Here is a 17461-nt window from a genome sequence, read left to right on the forward strand (position 1 = left end):
TGTGGTGTGACCACAACGGTTTCAAAGAAAGGGACACACTTTATAATAGTGAGTAAGAGCATGAGCTCTGGAGTCAAGCCAAACTTGGTTCAAATCCCAGCTTTGCCACTTTGAAGCTGTGTGACCTTGACACATCAACCTTGACGGCAACCTCTCTGTGCTTCAGCATCCTTGTCTTTAAGTGGTGGTACTAGGAATCCCTCCCACAGATTCCTGAATAAAATAAGATGATTCCTGTGAAGGCCAATGCCTGGCACAGCTAGCACTGGCCATTGTCATTATTACATTATGGAGTATTTTATCACAGACAGTGCTGAGGCTCTGGGAACGGGAGGACCCCAAAGTGGCAACAGGCTCCTGGTTTCTACTCCCAGCTCTGCCACTCACTTATTGGGTGGCACTAGGCAGGTTGCTTCACCTCTCTGTGGCTTATCTGTAAAATGGAGAGCTGGCCCATGAGACCGTATCTCTCTAGACTATTCCCTTCCCTCCCTGTGGACCCCAATTAAAAAGTCAGGCAGGGCATAGTGGCGTGGACCTGTAGTTCCAGCTACTTGGGAGGCTCAGGTGGGAGGATTGCTTGAAGCCAGCTATTTGAGTCCAGCCTGGGCAACATAGCAAGACTCCTGTCTCTAAAAAAACAAAAAACGGCTGAGTGCCATGGCTTACACCTGTAATCCCAGCACTTTGGTAGACCGAGATGTGTGGATCACTTGAGGTCACAAGTTCGAGACCAGTCTGGCCAACATGGTGAAACCCCATCTCTACTAAAATACAAAAATTAACTGGGTGTGGTGGCGCGTGCCTATAGTCCCAGCTACTCAGGAGGCTGAGGCAGGAGAATCACTTGAACTGGGAGGCGGAGGTTGCATGCATTCCAGCCTGGGCAACAGAGAAAGACTCTGTCTCAAAAAAAACATAACAAACAAACAAAAAAAAAACGAGAAAGAATCTCCACCCTTTATGCCAGGCAGTCCTTCCCAGGTCTACTTCTGGGGCTGACTCAAGAGATCTCTGGTTGTGACCGCCTGCTCTGACCATGTCCTGCACACACACCATACACTCTGCCCCAGTGGCCTTTTGGAGCTGTCCTTGTGGGCATCAGCATCCCCACTATGGTGTGGGTCATCGGTGCCCACTATCAGGCCCATATGTCCCCTGCACCCGTGGGCTCAAGGGAAGCATCCAAGAATTGTCCAGCACCAAGCCCCTACAATTCCCCAGCCCAGATCCCTGCCTCTGATTTCCAGGGGCGGAACTGGGAAGTGCCCAGGTCACAGGGAAGTTCAGAGCAGAGCCCACACACAGGAAAGAGAGCCCAGGATGCAGCATGGTCCTGTGCTGTCCCCACTGCCCTGAGCTGCGGCATCAGGGAAGAGTCCCCACCCCCCATCCACCAGTACTTGGCCCCCAAGAGCTCACTTCATAACCTGCCATCCTTACGTTCCTCCCATCAGTGCTGAACTGCAGGTGAACAGGTGAACAGTGGCGCTAGTCCCGTTTTACAGATGAAGAAGCAGGGGGTTACAAGATCTGACCAAGGTCATTACGCTGCTAACTCTGGTCCTGTTGCCACCTTGAGCTCCCTGTTCATCTGCCTTCCTGTGTGGACTCTGGGAGTGGGTCTGGGAGGGGCTGGAGCAAGACATATCAACTTCTTCATGGAAAACTCCTAAGAGAAGCAGAGCAAAGATATAGAAATGAAGAGAGCTGCAGGAACAAAATAAAAATAAAAATAATAACATTGGCCAGGTGCAGGGCTCGTGCCTGTAATCCCAACACTTTGGGAGGCCAAGGTGGGCAGATCACTTGAGGTCAGGAGTTCGAGACCAGCCTAGCCAACATGGAGAAACCCCATCTCTACCAAAAATACAAAAAAATAGCCAGGCGTGGTGGTGCACACCTGTAGTCCCAGCTACTCAGGAGACTGAGGTGAGAGGATCACTAGAGCCCAGGAGGTGGAGGCTGCAGTGAGCCGAGATTGTGCCACTGCACTCCGACCTGGGTGACCTGTCTCAAAAAATTAATTAATTAATTAATTAATTAATTAATGCTCATCAGAGGCTTGAGGCAAAATCAGCCACCTCTGGACAGAGCTGTTAGCTCATTTGAAGCCCATTTTACAGAGGGGAAAACTGGCCTTCCATGTCAGTGCTGGTATTGGTGGGGAAGCTGAAGAGAGAAGAGGGCAGATTTCACGGAGGGGCTTCCTGTGGGTAGAAGTCCTGTGCTGGCTGCAGCCTTGCATTCTGGGGGTAGAAGAACTGACACCACCACCCCCCCGAACAGGAACAGGACAGGTCTTGGTGCCACAGCTATATATTGAGGTTATTCTGTGTGCCAGGCTCTGGGTCTAGTTTCTGCCTGCCTTCCTGCTTCTCTAGAGCAGCTTCCTGGAGGAGGTGATGCTTAGGCTTAAGGATTGAGGAAGCTGGCCTGGACACTTCAGGAAGAGAGAAGAGCCTGAGCAAAGGTTCCTGGGCATGAGGCTTGTCAAAGCAGAAATAGTTGGAGCTGCTGAGGGCACAGATAAAGGTAGCAGCCAAATTAGGGGTGTCCCTAAAGACCGTGGCCTTATCTTAGGGGCACTGGGGTGCCATGGAAGGTGCCAGAGTAGGTGAATAATATGTTTGGATTTACATTTTGGATAGTATGGGCAGGGTGGGTGGTCTTGGTCCTGCGAGGGAAGCCAGAGGAGCAAGGGCCTTTGAGAATTCAGGGCCAACTTCCCAGATGAGGGCCTGGGCCAGGCCCATAAGACCAAAGGGTTCTGAGATACCGGGGAGCAGCATCAGCAGAGATGCAGCAGCAGGAGTGGGATGCAGCTGGGTCTCTGGACCTCATCTCTCCTCAGAGTGCCCCATGCAGGGCAAGAGTTGGGTGTGGTAAGAAGGAGGGGGCTCTGAGCTTGCTGAAAGGTGAAGGTGGGGGCACTGGGCAGGGGGTTCACAGCTGGGCAGGCCCTGTGACCTCCGGATCCAGGCAGGGTGCCACCAGGGAGCAAGGGTCTGGCAGTCCCAGGCTCAGCTTCCTCACCCCACTTTGCGGGGAAATCTGTGATCCCCCCATCCCAAGTCCACCTCCCCAGACTGCAATTTGTACAAAGGGCAAGGGAAGGGGCTGAGGACTCTGGGCTTGACTGGGACCCTCAGCCTTTCTGCTTTTGGACGGTCTCAGGAGGAAGGTTCCAGGACCCCAACTCTCTGGCCCAGCTGGGCATTCATGCAACGAACGTTTATTAAGCACCAACTCAGTGAGAGCTGTGCATGCAGCACTAGGCAGGCTGAATCAGTCCCAGGCGTGGACCTGGGAAGGACAGCCTGGCATAAAGGGTGGAGACTCTTGGTTTTTTGTTTTTAGAGACAGGAGTCTCACTGTGTTGCCTGGCATGAAGTATGAGACTAAAGAGATACAGAACAAGGAGTGGAGACAGATGGGTAAGTGGATCCTCCTAACAGGGTGGTAAGCTGCCCTGCCTAGGGAGGTCAGGGAAGGCCCCCAGGAGGAGGTGTCCAGGAAGCATCTTAGTGAGGAATGAGAATGCATTGGACCAAAGGGACACTTGGGCAGTGCTCATCAGGGAAAGAGCTCTTCTCAGAAGAACAGGGCTCAGTAGGCCAGAAGTCAAAGGTTACAGGAGCAAAGGTCACAACACCTTTAGAGCCAAAAAACAACCCGGAGGGGGCTGGCTTTGGTGCAGGACTTGGGGGTCTCCTCTATCCATCCTTTGTCCCCTATTGGGGGTGGGGCAGGGGGACAAGGATTCCGCGGAGGTCTGACCTGGATCTCTCAGCATCAGGCCGGTCCCACCCATCTTTGGGTGGGGTCTAGGCCCACAGTGGGAACCCAGGGAGCAGGCAGAGGAAGTTGAAGAGAATCCTGGTGGTGAGTAGAGGTCAGAACAGGAGGTCAGCACAGAGGAGGGGGCTACACCTCACTGGCCCTGCCCTCCCCTCCCCCATGGCACCACAAGGCACGCAGCCGCATATCACCCGTGCCAGCCCTCACCTCCCGGCAACGTCGCCGCATTCTCAGCCACGCCATCTGGCGTGCCCGCCGCTCCCCGGCACACTGCGGCGGGCGGGGAGGAGGGGGCAGTGGGGCAGGTGCCCACCCTAGAGCCAGGAAGAAGCTTCAGGTCCCCTCCCCCAGCTTCCTTTGGACTTGAGGTGGGGCAGGGGCTTGGGAGGGAGGTGGCAGGTGCTCCGATGCTTCAGGAGGAAGCTTCCAGCTTCCCGAACTGCTGGAACACTGCTGGGCAGTGCCAGCTTGCCCCTCCCCTCCCTCCTCCCCCCCCAGCACGCTAATGCCAGGAACACAGGCCCCTCAAGGATCTCCAAATTCCTACCCTTCCCTTCAAATATGAGGAGGGAGGTGGGAAGACAGGTGGCCCCCTCCCCACTGTGCTCCCAAGCTCACTGGGTCCTCACCTGCCAGTCCCACTCAGCGCAGAGAGGCCCCAGGAGGTAGACAGATGTGTGCGAGGCCAGGGCTGGACACCTGGGTTTGATCCACCTGCTGCCCCCTCCCTGCCTGGAGCTTTGGTGGGAAATCAAGTGTCCTTCAGCACATTTGCCGCCACCCATCTTATTTGGGGGGTGACAACTGGCTAGCTGTCCTTCTGGGTGTCAGAATGGAGTGGGGCAGTTACAGATTTATGTATGAATTTTGGTGGAGTGGGGGGTATAATGAGAGCAGTTTCTAGAACATTCTTCCTGTCCCCTGAGCAAGAGTCCCCCAGACTGCTCAGGGATGACCTCTCACCTCCCCCATCACACATTCTGCCTCCCTCACCCCTGCCCCCCAGGACCTGAGCCTGTGCAAAATGGCTGCCACCCCTCTGAGGCAGCCATTTTAGGTGCCCAGACTGTGGCCTCCCTTGGGATGAGGCTACGTCTCCATGGGAACCGTAGGCCCCCAGCTCCCAGCTCCTTCCATGAGGAGTGGGCAGCAGCAATCGGGACCTTCCAGGCCTGGCTGAGGTGCCCATCACTCCCGTTTTTCTCTTAGAGACCTGGAGGGGACCAGGCCCCTCACCAACTCCCTTCCCCCAATGCCAGGGGGAGGAACAGATGGCATCTCTGGGTGTCCTTCTCCTTCCGTCTCCTTCCTTCCATTTCTGGCTCTTTCTGTCTCTCCGTCACTGCATCTCTGCATCTCTGGTGCACAGAGAGACGCGCGTATGTCCCTGCGTGTTCATGCCTGCCGTGTGTATGTGGACACACGTGTTGTGCCTCTTTCAAGCCCATGTCTGAGGCAGGCCCATCCCACACCTCCCTCTGTTCCAATTTTCCCCTGGTTTTTATTGTATCTTCTAAAAAAAAGTTGAAATGTGTCGAGTGAGAAAAACTTGTTCCATTTTTCTGAAGGAAGAAAAGACAGGGGCAGGAGGCAGAGTGAAAGGGATGGAGCCCCCAGGTGCACACCCCCCACTTCAGACCGCCTTCTCTGGGTGACTAAGGGGGCTTCCCAGACCCAAAGAGTTGAGGTCACTCCTGACAGGTGGCCGGAAGGGTGGCAGGAACCCCCACCCAAGGCCTCCCCTATCCTGAATAAGTTTCTGCCTCTTGCCAGGAGGGGCCTGTGAGACCCCTGGTGGGCTTAACCCAGTCCAAGGGAGAAGGCAGGGAGGGAGAACTTTCTCCCCCAAGGCAGCATTTATTCACTTATTCATCCGTTCACTCACCCACCAATTCAACAAAAATTCAGTTTCTATATAGACCAAGCATTCCAACTGTGTGTGGGGAGGGGCATGAGCAAAAAATTAATACTGTAAAGCATTTGACAGTTCACAAGGTGTTTTAATTAAGAGCTGGCATTTACTGAAGGCTTATTCATGGCCTGGATTATCCCATTTAGTATTGACAATAGACCTATGATGGTACAGCGTAATTTATCCCATTTTACAGATGAGGAAATCAAGACCAAGAGATGTTCTGTAACTTGCTCAAAGCATTCAGCATTTGTTTTTGAGACAAGGTCTGGCTCTGTCACCCAGGCTGGAGTGCAGTGGCATGATCACAGCTCCCTGCAACTTCTGCCTCCTGGTCACCAGCGATCCTCTCACCTCAGTCTCTGGAGTAGCTGGGACTATGGGCCTGCGCCACCATGCCTGGCTAATTTTTGTATTTTGGGCAGAGACAGGTTTTCATCGTGTTGCCCAGGCTGGTTTCGAACTCATGAGCTCAAGGGATCTGCTGGCCTCATCCTCCCAAACTGCTGGGATTACAGGCATGAGCCACCGTGCAGGGCCACCACTTTTTAAAAGTTGGTAATGGGGTTGACCAGGAATCCGAAGCCCAGGGCGTGTGCATGTAATGGAAATACCGCTGAGCCAGGAGACTCCAAGAAAAAAGCTGCCAGTCAGGATTGAGGACCCCGCCCCTGGAAAGGGCTTGCAAAGCCTTCGAGGCTGTGCCCAAACATAGTGGGGGCTGGCCAGCACTTGTCAGTCTCTGCCCACCCTTTGGCCTCTTTCTCTGCCATGTCCAGAATCCCTCTTCCCCCCACAACTATCTGCCATAGATGGGATTCACCTTGCAGACCCAGGATCCATGAATGAAGGGAAGCATGGTAGACTTATTCTTAGAGACCACTGAGGCAGATTTTGAGACGATCAGTGGAGCACTGGCCTGTGGGTCAAGTAGCTGAGTCCTAGGCCCAGTTCTTTGCTTCCCCTGTGTGTTCCTAGGCAGGTCAGTTTCCCTCCATGGACCTCAGTAAGAGGAGGAGTTGGAGAGGTGCATTCTCAGGCTCCTTTCAGTTCCTGGCCAAGTGGCTCGAGAGTCCCTGGCAGTACCAGCACCCCTATCTCCAAGGCCTCCTGATGTGGGTCTCTATTTAGAAGTTAATCCAGCCTACCCAACATCAAATCAATGTCTTACCAGCCCAAGGCCCCTGGGGAGTCTTCTAGAGGGAGAGAGCCCTGTCCACCCAGATGGAGGGTAAAGTCCTCCTCGTGCTTATTTCTGTACCACCACAGTGCTTGGCACATGGTAGACATCAAAATGTGTGTGCTGAAAGTATAATTGAAGCTGTGTGCATCTGTCAGCCACAGGGTCTGGAGGGGCAGGGAATGTGGGTCTAAAACACACAAATGACTACGATGGGGTGTGGGCAAGTGTCTCTCTACCCCAGGCTGTGATTACCTGCTCACGTACCTGTGTCTATCTGAGAAGGGGTATGTTATCTATTTTTCCGTACCACAGGGTGAGGAACAGGTATGTGTGTGCACGAGCGTGTGTGTGTGTGTGATCGTGTGTGTGTGCATGTGTGAGCGTGTGCATGCGTGATCGTGTGTGTGTGAGCATGTGTGTGTATCTAAGGCCACCGTCTCAACCTTTGCTGTTTGTATCTGTGTGTGGCCCAGTGAGAGGGTTGAAAGGTGAACCGCAAGATAAAACAGCAATTTCCTACCTTCGTTATCAAGACACCCATCTGATTTACCTCCCCTTGGCCACTCTTGGGATTACTGGGGTTGGCTTCAGTATTTTCAGATTTTTCACAAGGGGAGGAGAATGCTTGAGTCTCATCCAGGAACTTTAGGCAGTTCTCAGTGCTGCCCGCTCCTCCTCCCTCAAATAACCAAGTCTGAAGGCCAGGAAAGAAAGCCGCTGGTGGACTGGTCACCTGTCTGGCAGTGGGAGGAGGAGACTGAGAGGTTTCTAGGTTAGGAATCCAGACTTAGACCCTCCCCTCCACCCCCAGATGGGTGGTGCACAGGCTCATCTCACGGTCCCTCCCCACCTCCACCCCAACATGGATACGCCCCCAACAACCAAGGAAAGATCTCCCATCGGCTGACTCCACAGATACACACATGTCCCCACAGACACACACACACGCCCCTGCAGAGGCACAGACATCCAGGCACATCTTTCCCTTTCTCTGTCTTTCCCTTGGTTTGAATTTCGTTTAGCCACATATGTTGTGTGTGCGTGAGGGCGGGTGGGGGAGGGGCAGACAGGGATGAGGGATGGCATGGTGCCAACATCTACCTATGGGGCTCGGCCAGGGACGCCCCTACACTCACCCTGGGAGGGGGCCTCAGCTGTCCCTTTGTGGCCAAGGGGACCCTCCTGGGGAGTGGGGGCAAGCGCAGAGGTCCCTTCTCCCCACCCCAGGGTTTGGTTCCTGATCCCACCTTGAGGGCCTGCAGGGGAGGAAATGGACAGAGCGGGACCCTGAGGAAGCATAGAATTGGCCACTATGAAGCCCCAGTGTCCAGCCTGGTCACCCCATTGTTCCCATGTGGGGTGCTCTATATCCAGGGGGGCAACTCCTCCCACCTTCCTCTCAATCCCTGCTTTCCCTGCGTTGGGCGGGGAGGGGAGGGCGGCAGAAATATTTATTTATTTCCTTTATTTATTTAATTTTTTTTTTTTTTTTTTTGGAGTAGAGAGTGACAGATGGCGGCGGGTCCCGGGGGAGCCGGCTCTCCCCCAGTGCAGACGCATGCCAATCACCGTCTCTCATGTGATAGCTGCTGCCCGTGACGTGCCAAGCCCATATGGCCTGGCATAGAGGCTGGTACCCCGCCTGGTAGAGATGCCACACTCGCTCCGCGGTTCGCATGGCGCTCTGAAGACGCCGGCGCCCGCCGCCTTGAGGAGCCGCTGCCCCCGCTCCCAGAAGATGGGGGAACAATGAAATAAGCGAGAAGATTCCTCTTCTCCCCCCTCTCTCTCTTGCCCCCTCCCCCGCTCCCCTCCCCTCTCCCCTTGACTCCTCTCCGAGGTAAGTTGTCCGAAAGGGAGCTGGATCTGACCCGCCGGTTGGGAGGGGGGGCGGCAGCTTCGGCCGGCTGGTGGGTCCTCGAATACCTCCTTCCTGGGATGATGCCCCATCATTGAGTGGGCATCGGAGGCGCCCCAGGTTCTCTCTTCCTTAGGGGCTGCAGCCCAGGGGGCTGCAAAGGAGGCGTCTCTGCCTGCGATGGGTTCGGTGGGGGCGGGGGGAAGGCAGGATCAGGGAGGGGGAGATGCGAAGAGACCGAGACGGAGGACCCCTCCGTGGTTGTCCCAAAAAGCCTGCGACCTTTCCCCACCACCAAAAAAAGAGAAGCAAACAAATTTGGATTTTTTTCCCCATCAATCCCAAAATACAACGAGATCTGAAAAGCCGTGTGGGAGGGAGGCAGTTTGAAGGGGGAAGGGGGTCTCTGACCGCCGGGGGGGACGGACTGGGCTCGCTTCTCTGAGTCTCCTCCCCACGCCCCGCTTCTTCAGTCCTCTCCGCCCAGAGCCAGCTCCAGGAGCTGGGGACGCGTCGGCTAGAGGAGACGATCCTCCCGCCTCTGGAATTGGGGATGCGGGGGTGGGGGCCGAGCAAGGGGCGGCGCGCGGCCAAGTTGCAAATTGGATTAGGGAGTGTGGGGGTGAGAACCACGGGAGGGGTGAGGGAGCTGGGCAGAGGGGCCCGGGCCGCCCGAGCGCGGAACGGGGCAGCTGTCCCCACCGGCGGCCGACCAGCCACTCTCCACCGCCGGAAGAGAACAGGCTTTCAGGGAGAGCGCGCCGCCTCCCGTGGCAAAGATATCTGGTCCCTAAAACCCCCACCCGGTCCCCGCCCTGACCCTGAGAAGAAGCAGGCGCGGGGAGCGGCCCCACATTCAAGCTAGGGGCGGAGCCGGGGCCCAGCGCCGAGGAGAGGGCCTGGGCCGAGATCCCAGGCCCGCAGCCGGGTAGGGCTGGGCCGGCTCTGGGCGGGGCAGGCGGCGGAGGTGGGCATCAGGGTAGCCTGGGCAGGAGCCCGCATGAGACTCGGGGGTGGAGGCGGGTTGGGGGGGCGGTCGTGACCCCACTGCGCCCCTCACTTTGTGCTGTCTGTCTCCCCCTTCCCGCCCTCCGGGCGCCCTCAGGCACCATGCTGACCCGCCTGTTCAGCGAGCCCGGCCTCCTCTCGGACGTGCCCAAGTTCGCCAGCTGGGGCGACGGCGAAGACGACGAGCCGAGGAGCGACAAGGGCGACGCGCCGCCACCGCCGCCGCCTGCGCCCGGGCCGGGGGCTCCAGGGCCAGCCCGGGCGGCCAAGCCAGTCTCTCTCCGTGGAGAAGAGGTGCCGGAGGCCACGCTGGCAGAGGTCAAGGAGGAAGGCGAGCTGGGGGGCGAGGAGGAGGAGGAAGAGGAGGAGGAAGAAGGACTGGACGAGGCGGAGGGCGAACGGCCCAAGAAGCGCGGGCCCAAGAAGCGCAAGATGACCAAGGCGCGCCTGGAGCGCTCCAAGCTTCGGCGGCAGAAGGCGAACGCGCGGGAGCGCAACCGCATGCACGACCTGAACGCAGCCCTGGACAACCTGCGCAAGGTGGTGCCCTGCTACTCCAAGACGCAGAAGCTGTCCAAGATCGAGACGCTGCGCCTAGCCAAGAACTACATCTGGGCGCTCTCGGAGATCCTGCGCTCCGGCAAGCGGCCAGACCTAGTGTCCTACGTGCAGACTCTGTGCAAGGGTCTGTCGCAGCCCACCACCAATCTGGTGGCCGGCTGTCTGCAGCTCAACTCGCGCAACTTCCTCACGGAGCAGGGCGCCGACGGTGCTGGCCGCTTCCACGGCTCGGGCGGCCCGTTCGCCATGCACCCCTACCCGTACCCGTGCTCCCGCCTGGCGGGCGCACAGTGCCAGGCGGCCGGCGGCCTGGGCGGTGGCGCGGCGCACGCCCTGCGGACCCACGGCTACTGCGCCGCCTACGAGACGCTGTATGCGGCGGCAGGCGGTGGCGGCGCGAGCCCGGACTACAACAGCTCCGAGTACGAGGGCCCGCTCAGCCCCCCGCTCTGTCTCAATGGCAACTTCTCCCTCAAGCAGGACTCGTCGCCCGACCACGAGAAGAGCTACCACTACTCTATGCACTACTCGGCGCTGCCCGGCTCGCGGCCCACGGGCCACGGGCTAGTCTTCGGCTCGTCTGCTGTGCGCGGGGGCGTCCACTCGGAGAATCTCTTGTCTTACGATATGCACCTTCACCACGACCGGGGCCCCATGTACGAGGAGCTTAATGCGTTTTTTCATAACTGAGACTTCGCGCCGGCTCCCTTCTTTTTCTTTTGCCTTTGCCAGCCCCCCTGTCCCCAGCCCCCAGAGCGCAGGGACACCCCCACCTACCCCAGCGCCGGGCGCAGGGAGCGGGCCGCCGGTCCTGCCGCTCTCCTGGGGCAGTGTGGTCCTCTTACCTGTGGGTGGCCCGTCCCAGGGGCCTCGATTTCCCCAGGGGACTCGCCTTCTCTCTCCCCAAGGGGTTCCCTCCTCCTTTCTCCCAAGGAGTGCGTCTCCAGGGACCTCTCTCCGGGCGCTCCCAGGAGACACCCCTCCCCCATTCCCAATATCTTCTCTGAGGTTTCCTCCTCCGCCTCCTCCCTGCAGGCCCAAGGCATTTGTGATGGGGCAGCTGAGAAGTGGAACGCGTTTTCCCCTCTCATTATTATTATTTTTAAAACAGACACCCAGCTGCCGAGGCAGAAAGGAGCCAGGCGCTCCCTCTTTCTTGAAGAGGGTAGAAGTCAGCGCGCCCAAGCCCGGGCCTGGAACGCCCTCACCCCCAACCCCAAGTCTCCGCGTTTTGCGATTTTAATTTTGGCGGGAGGGGAAGTGGATTGAGAGGAAAGTGAGAAGCCAACACAATTTGTAACTAGAATCCGTTTTTCCCTTTTCCTTTTTTTAAACAAACAAACATACAAAAAAAAAAAAAAAAAAAAAAAGCTAAGAGGCGACGGAGGCCGAACGCAGAGTCCGGATCGGAGAGAAAACGCAGTAAGGACTTTTAGAAGCAATAAAAGGCAAAAAAACAAAAAACAAAAAACAAAAACAAACAAAAAAAAAACCACTACTACCAATAATCAAAGACACAAATATCTATGCAAGGAGGCTCCACTGAGCCTCGCGGCCCGGCCCGGCCCCGGGATGCCCCGCCCGGCCCGCGGGCCGCCCCGCCCGAGCGCGGATCTGTGCACTTTGGTGAAGTGGGGGCCCGCGCCGCCCCCTCCCCCTCCCCAGGTTCTTACAATCAGTGACTCGGAGATTTGGGGCCCCAGTGCCACTGCCCTCCCCCGCCCCGTCCCCGTTGTGCGTCATGCTGTTTTTAAAAAACCTGTTTCCAAATTTGTATGGAATGGCAAACTGTTGGGGGGTCGGTTTGGGGAGGGAGGGTTTGCATGAAAGACACACGCACACCACACCGCACGCACAAGCAGGTCCGGAGCCGGCGTCCGGGGCAAAAGGAGGTGAGCTCATCGGCTCCTCCTCCCCGCGGGCACATCTGTCCCCTCCTGGGGTGAGGGGTGGGGATGGAGACCTGCGGGAAGCCCCACACCTGCCCGGACTGTGCCTCGGTGGGTGCCAGGCGCCCGGCGATTTTCGGTGTCTGGAGAGGATATTTTTGGTCCAAGGAGTCCTCCTGGCGCTGGTGGGTGGGCGGGGAGAGGTCTGAGGGCTCCTGCTGGAAGTTTCCCCAAAAGGGGGCAAAAGGAGACCCTCTCCCCACCGGAAGCAGGGGATCAGGCATCCAAACACACGATGCAAAAATGCAAACCCACAGGCGACACACCCACACACTCACCCACACACGCAATTTTACCTTCCTCTTGTAGCGAAGATGAAACTCCCGTCGGACACCCGAAGTGCATTGCGTGTTTCTGTTCAGTTTAATGACGATTAATAAATATTTATGTAAATGAGATGCAAAGCCGGACCGGTTTCTCACGGTGGCCTCCTTTCATTGAGGGGGGAGAGGAGATTTGAGCTGGGGCTGAGGTGATGAAGGCAGAGTGTCAAGTGACTGTGCAGAGGCCGAAGAGAGGGACGCTGGACATTCTTGGGTGGGATTCCCGCCCTAACCCCCCCAATACACCCACTGGGCTATAATAGCTGCCCCTCCCAGACCCAACCCAGGCTCGCACGCACCCAGCACTAAAGCACCCATATCCTTACACTTCATTCCTGAACGTGCACACGCACCTCCCTTGAAAATAAAATACTTTTTCATCTCTGAAAACTGATCAAGTTGGGAACAGCCAGTCATTTTACAACTCTCGGTCCACTGTTGCAAAGAAGCAAATGGGCAGAGACAAAGAGACAACCATTTGAACCAGACAGGGGTATTTTTTAAACAAAAAAATTATAAGGTCATGAAGATGAAATATTAATGAGGGAGGCCCCTTTTTCATCTTAAAGTTGTGTTTCAGTGGACTCAGGGGAATCAGCCATTTTGGTCTCAGTAATGTTGACATTTTCAGGGCTGTCGACAAGGTTGAAGGAACACCCCCAGAGGTCTGAGAGGTGGCTGAGTCTGGGTGCCCACTAGAGAGGAGCTTGACCTAACCATGTCCTCCTTGGGACAGGGCAGCAGGAGCCCACCCCATCCACATCTGAGCTGCCTTCTTCCTGCCTGCTGCAGTTCTGAACAGAGGGAACCCTAAGGGCTTAGAAGGGAGGACGGGCACTCGCTGAGCATCTCTTGCTCAGACACTGTGGCCTCACAATTCTTTTTCTCCAAACCTCAGAGGCAGGAGCAGCTCTGAACTGACTTCCTTGAAAGCACCCCTCCTCCTCCCCCCTTGCTCAGCCTGTGGTTCACACTGTATCCCTAAAATATTTGAAGAGGGGTCTGAGCTCCAAAGACTCCCATCCTAAAGCTTGAACACAGTTACTTGTAAGCCCCCCCAAGGAGGCTGTTTCTGATGCTGCTCGTTGAAATTATTTGTCCAAACACTGTGGCTTGTGTTAGCACTGAAATGGGGTTTGTAGTTTTGGGGTTGAAGATTAAGGTCAGGCAGGCAAAGGCTTTTAAAGATTGGGCCCAAGAACCCAAAATAATATCTCCCTGACAAGCAGGAAAGAGAAAGATTGTCGAAGAAGGAAGTCCTACATGTCGAAGGGTGAATCGAATTATACTATCGGAATTTGAGCTCATGGCATTCCCTAAATGTCTATCCTCAAACCCCTTCAGTCCCCCAGCAGAAAAGATGCCCTCCTGGTGATAAGGATGGCTGCCAGCAGAGGCGCCAAGGCCAGGAGCTGTCCATTCTGGGGTGCTGACCCTCGTCCAGTGTCTTTCCTTCCGGCTGCAGAGGGAGGTCCCTGTGCCTGACCCTGGGGAACATGGAGCAGGAGGCCCTTCCCAATGCCGAGTCAGAATTCTCCAGCAGTTATCAGAAAATTTTACCAGAATTCTTTCAAAATTTCACTGCCTTCTCTGGAATTCTCCCAGGATCGTCCTTCTAGAGTGAGATCACAGACTAGGGCCTTCATCCCCAGGATGTGTCCCTGCATTCAGTATCTCATAAACCTCTGAATCACTCTTACTCATGGGAGAAAGGAGTTGGCCCATCTTTCTTCCCCCTCACTTATTGCAGGGAGTGTGGAGCAAGGTGCACATCCCAGATCTTAACCTGGAAAAGTCCGATCTGCACGCGTGGTGTGGGGCAAGGCCTGGCAGGGGCAACTGCAGAGAAAAGGAACTTGGCACTCATCCCAAGGCCTGATTCTTATCCTGCCCTGGGAACAAGGTTAATTGGGCTTCTCTCCCACTCAGCCAGTTTCCTAGAACCCGCTCTGATGTCCAGAGCTGGGCAGGATCCAGGTGGCTTGGGGCCTGAAGCAAAGGACCCCTCCATGTGGCTCCCCTGACCAGACCACAGACTTTTCTATGCATTGCTCTTCAGCTACTGTATGTGGCTCAATTCTGTTTTTGAGGCCGGATTCCAGCCCTTTTAGAAGAATGCTGACTACTCTTGGGCCCCTGCGTCTGTGATCACAGTGGGTGGGGGTGCACGGGTCCGTTTTGGGATGGATATCCCCCCAGCGCCTTCGCTTCGGTTGAATCCGGCCATCCACACCAGTCACCCCTTTTCCGATTCCTGACCCTTCCCCCAACATTCCCTGCATTCTAGCTGGCTCTAGCCTCTCATCACCCTCCTCCCCAATGCTCCACTTCCCTGGTGAGATGCTATGATGAGCAGGAGAAGAAGATGTGTGCGGACACGCGGCCCCAAACGTCGCCTTGCAAGTCTCTTTCTCTTGCTTGCTCTCCGCCTGCACACACACACCCAGAGAGACTCCAAGAACAGAAGCAGGGGAGGGAGGAGAAAAGGGGCCAGCATGGTGCCGGGCCTGGGGAGAAAGCACAGAGAGGATGCCCTTCATGCCCTAGCCTCAGCAGCAGGATCTCCAAGCACCCACCAGCCGGCTCAGCTCAACCACTGGGCCGCTGAACCCGATGGCTGGATCCAAGTTCAATCAAGAGGGTATCTTCCTCTTGCTTTTCCATCCCCCATTCCAAGTCCAGCATTCAGAAGATGACAGAGAAAAAGAGGTATCTCTGAGTTCAGGCCATTTGCCCATCTGGCAGGAAAGGGAAGGAAGGCAGTTACTCCCTGTCCCTTCACTGTTGAGCTCCGTTTCATCCACGACCTGGATAGTGAGCCATGGACCCCAGTGAACCTCCAGCAGTGATTTTGGCACCCAGGGAGACAGCCCAATAAATCGCTGGGGGACACCAACCCCCATGAGGGTCAGTGACAGGGAAGCCCTAACATTCTGGAAGCTCCATGGGACTGTGCCCGCTTCTCTTTTTCCCTTTCAGGAGAAAGTCCACAAGCTGGTGGATACAAGAATTTCTGGGTGGATGTCAGAGATTTCGTTCTCTCTTGGGCAACCTTTGCTTTCTCCTCTTTGCCAGAATCATTAACAGGAATTTACCTGCTCTGAGGGGAGCTATTGATTTGAGGGGGAATTGAGACGAAGGTATGGTTCTAGATTCCACAGTTTAGTTCTTAAGGAAGCTGGGAAGAAAGAGAAGGCAGAAGCCAGGACTGAGCAGCTTTAGCCTGACCTACACTCCCAACCCCTCCATGACAACTGAAAGGCTGCGCAGGACTCCGAATCTGACCTGCTCCAGTGTGCTCAAAGGAGGATGCTGCTTTTTGTGAAAGTGGGAGGGGCAGATGGGCCTCTGCTGTCAGAGCAAGCTTCCCAGCTCACAGCCCAAGACACCGTCATTTTTCCATCCTTCAGGGCTGGGACACCTAGACGCTGGCCACAGGGCCAGAGCAGAGATGACACCTGAACTGTGAGAAATCTTAAAACCCTGCCGGGGTTCTGAATCCTGAAGCAGCTTCTGCCTTTCTGTCCTGCAGCTTTAAAAATTCTCGACAAAGTTTCCCTGGGTGAGAAGTGGTAAGAAAGGGCGCAGCTGCCTTGGGAGGGCTATTCTGCTCTCGAAACTTTCTCCATCCGAAAGCACTGGGACAGGGGCGCCGGTCCTGGGAGTGTGGACGGAGAAGAAGGCCAAGACCAGGGCTGGGTTCACAGGAAGGAAAGCAATGGATTTCTGGAGGGTGAAGCGAGGAGCAGAGTCACCTTAGTTCCCTAGTGCAGAGAAGGGAAGCTGGGGCGCTCTGAGGGGAGGAGAGGAGGGAACCTCTAGGTGCTGGCCGTGCCCAGGGAGCTTTGGGTGGAGACGCTGTCCAAATGTGAGCCAGGGTATGGCTCTAGCGCAGCCAACTCTCCTGCCCGCTCCAGCGCGGGAGCGCAGCGCGGTCTCCCCGGGCTGACGGGGGCTGCGGAGTTCCATACCCGAGTGTGTTTCCGGTGTTCGGGTATTTAAACCTCTCTCCCAGCCTCTCTCAGTGTCTGTCTGCGTCTCATTCCTCTTTTTGGAATTAATTGAATTAGGAACGGGTCTATTCGGGTCTCTTCTGCCTCCCGCCTGAGGCTGTGCTGGCCGGGAGGCCAAGGCCGAGAGGTCAGGTCCCGCCAGGGCCGCGGGAACCCCCGAACCCCTTTGGGAACCTGCATGCCAGTTCCTACCCTTAGCCAAGTCTTTACCAAGGGCACAGCTGGGCGGGGTCTGGGCAGTCCGCCCGGTTTGGGACATCTGTTCTCGCCAGAGTCGCATTAAAAGCGAGAGATGGGGGTGGGGGGCTCAGAACCAACCCCTCAAGCCTAAGCCGGTGCCCAATTTCTTGACCGCAGGCAGAGGCAGGAGGGAACGACCGACTCAGAGTTTTTTTTCTTCTCCCTTGGGAACAGCGCGAGAATTGGAGTGAGGGCACTTGGGGCTTTCTCTGTCTGCTTCATCTCGCCCACTTCCCACTCAGATGCCACATCCCGCCTCAGTCCTGGAGGGCAGCAGGGTACCCCTGCCCCGCTGGAGCCGCCGTGGAGCCCCTGGAGGCGCCCGCGCGGGGAATACCGCGGAGGCTGCAGGCCGGCCCGGGCGCCGAACGGATCCCGCTTGCAGCGAACTCGCACTCGGCTGGGCTCTCAGACCGAGGCTGGGGCGCGGCGCAGGGGGAGGGTTAAAAACAACTCAATTAAAATATCGAAAACATTTGGGTTTATATGGAGTGGAGGGCGGTGTTTTAAAAAATATATCAGAAGAACCACAAACACCCAAAGCAAAAGCAAACCAAAATCCTTAACTACTGATAATCTTGTAGAAAAAGAAAAATCCCGCAGACCCTTCTCC

At 56.2% G+C, this 17461-nt stretch overlaps 1 protein-coding gene across 1 annotated transcript; it reads left to right on the top strand.

The window, feature by feature from the left end:
• Positions 1–8401: 8401 nt before the first annotated feature.
• Positions 8402–12682, top strand: NEUROD2 (neuronal differentiation 2). The gene is made up of 2 exons (XM_012451958.3): positions 8402–8736; positions 9860–12682. Exon 2 carries the CDS (start codon positions 9865–9867, stop codon positions 11011–11013), a length of 1149 nt encoding a protein of 382 aa, XP_012307381.1. The 5' UTR covers positions 8402–8736; positions 9860–9864; the 3' UTR covers positions 11014–12682.
• Positions 12683–17461: the final 4779 nt, after the last annotated feature.

Source organism: Aotus nancymaae, unplaced genomic scaffold (assembly GCF_030222135.1).
Source record: "Aotus nancymaae isolate 86718 unplaced genomic scaffold, 86718_ANA_hifiasm-v0.15.2.pri h1tg000089l, whole genome shotgun sequence".
Classification (NCBI taxonomy): Eukaryota; Metazoa; Chordata; class Mammalia; order Primates; family Aotidae; genus Aotus; species Aotus nancymaae.

Coding starts and splice junctions, on each gene's coding strand:
- NEUROD2 (XM_012451958.3), top strand. CDS start 9,865: ATGCTGACCCGCCTGTTCAGCGAGCCCGGCCTCCTCTCGGACGTGCCC.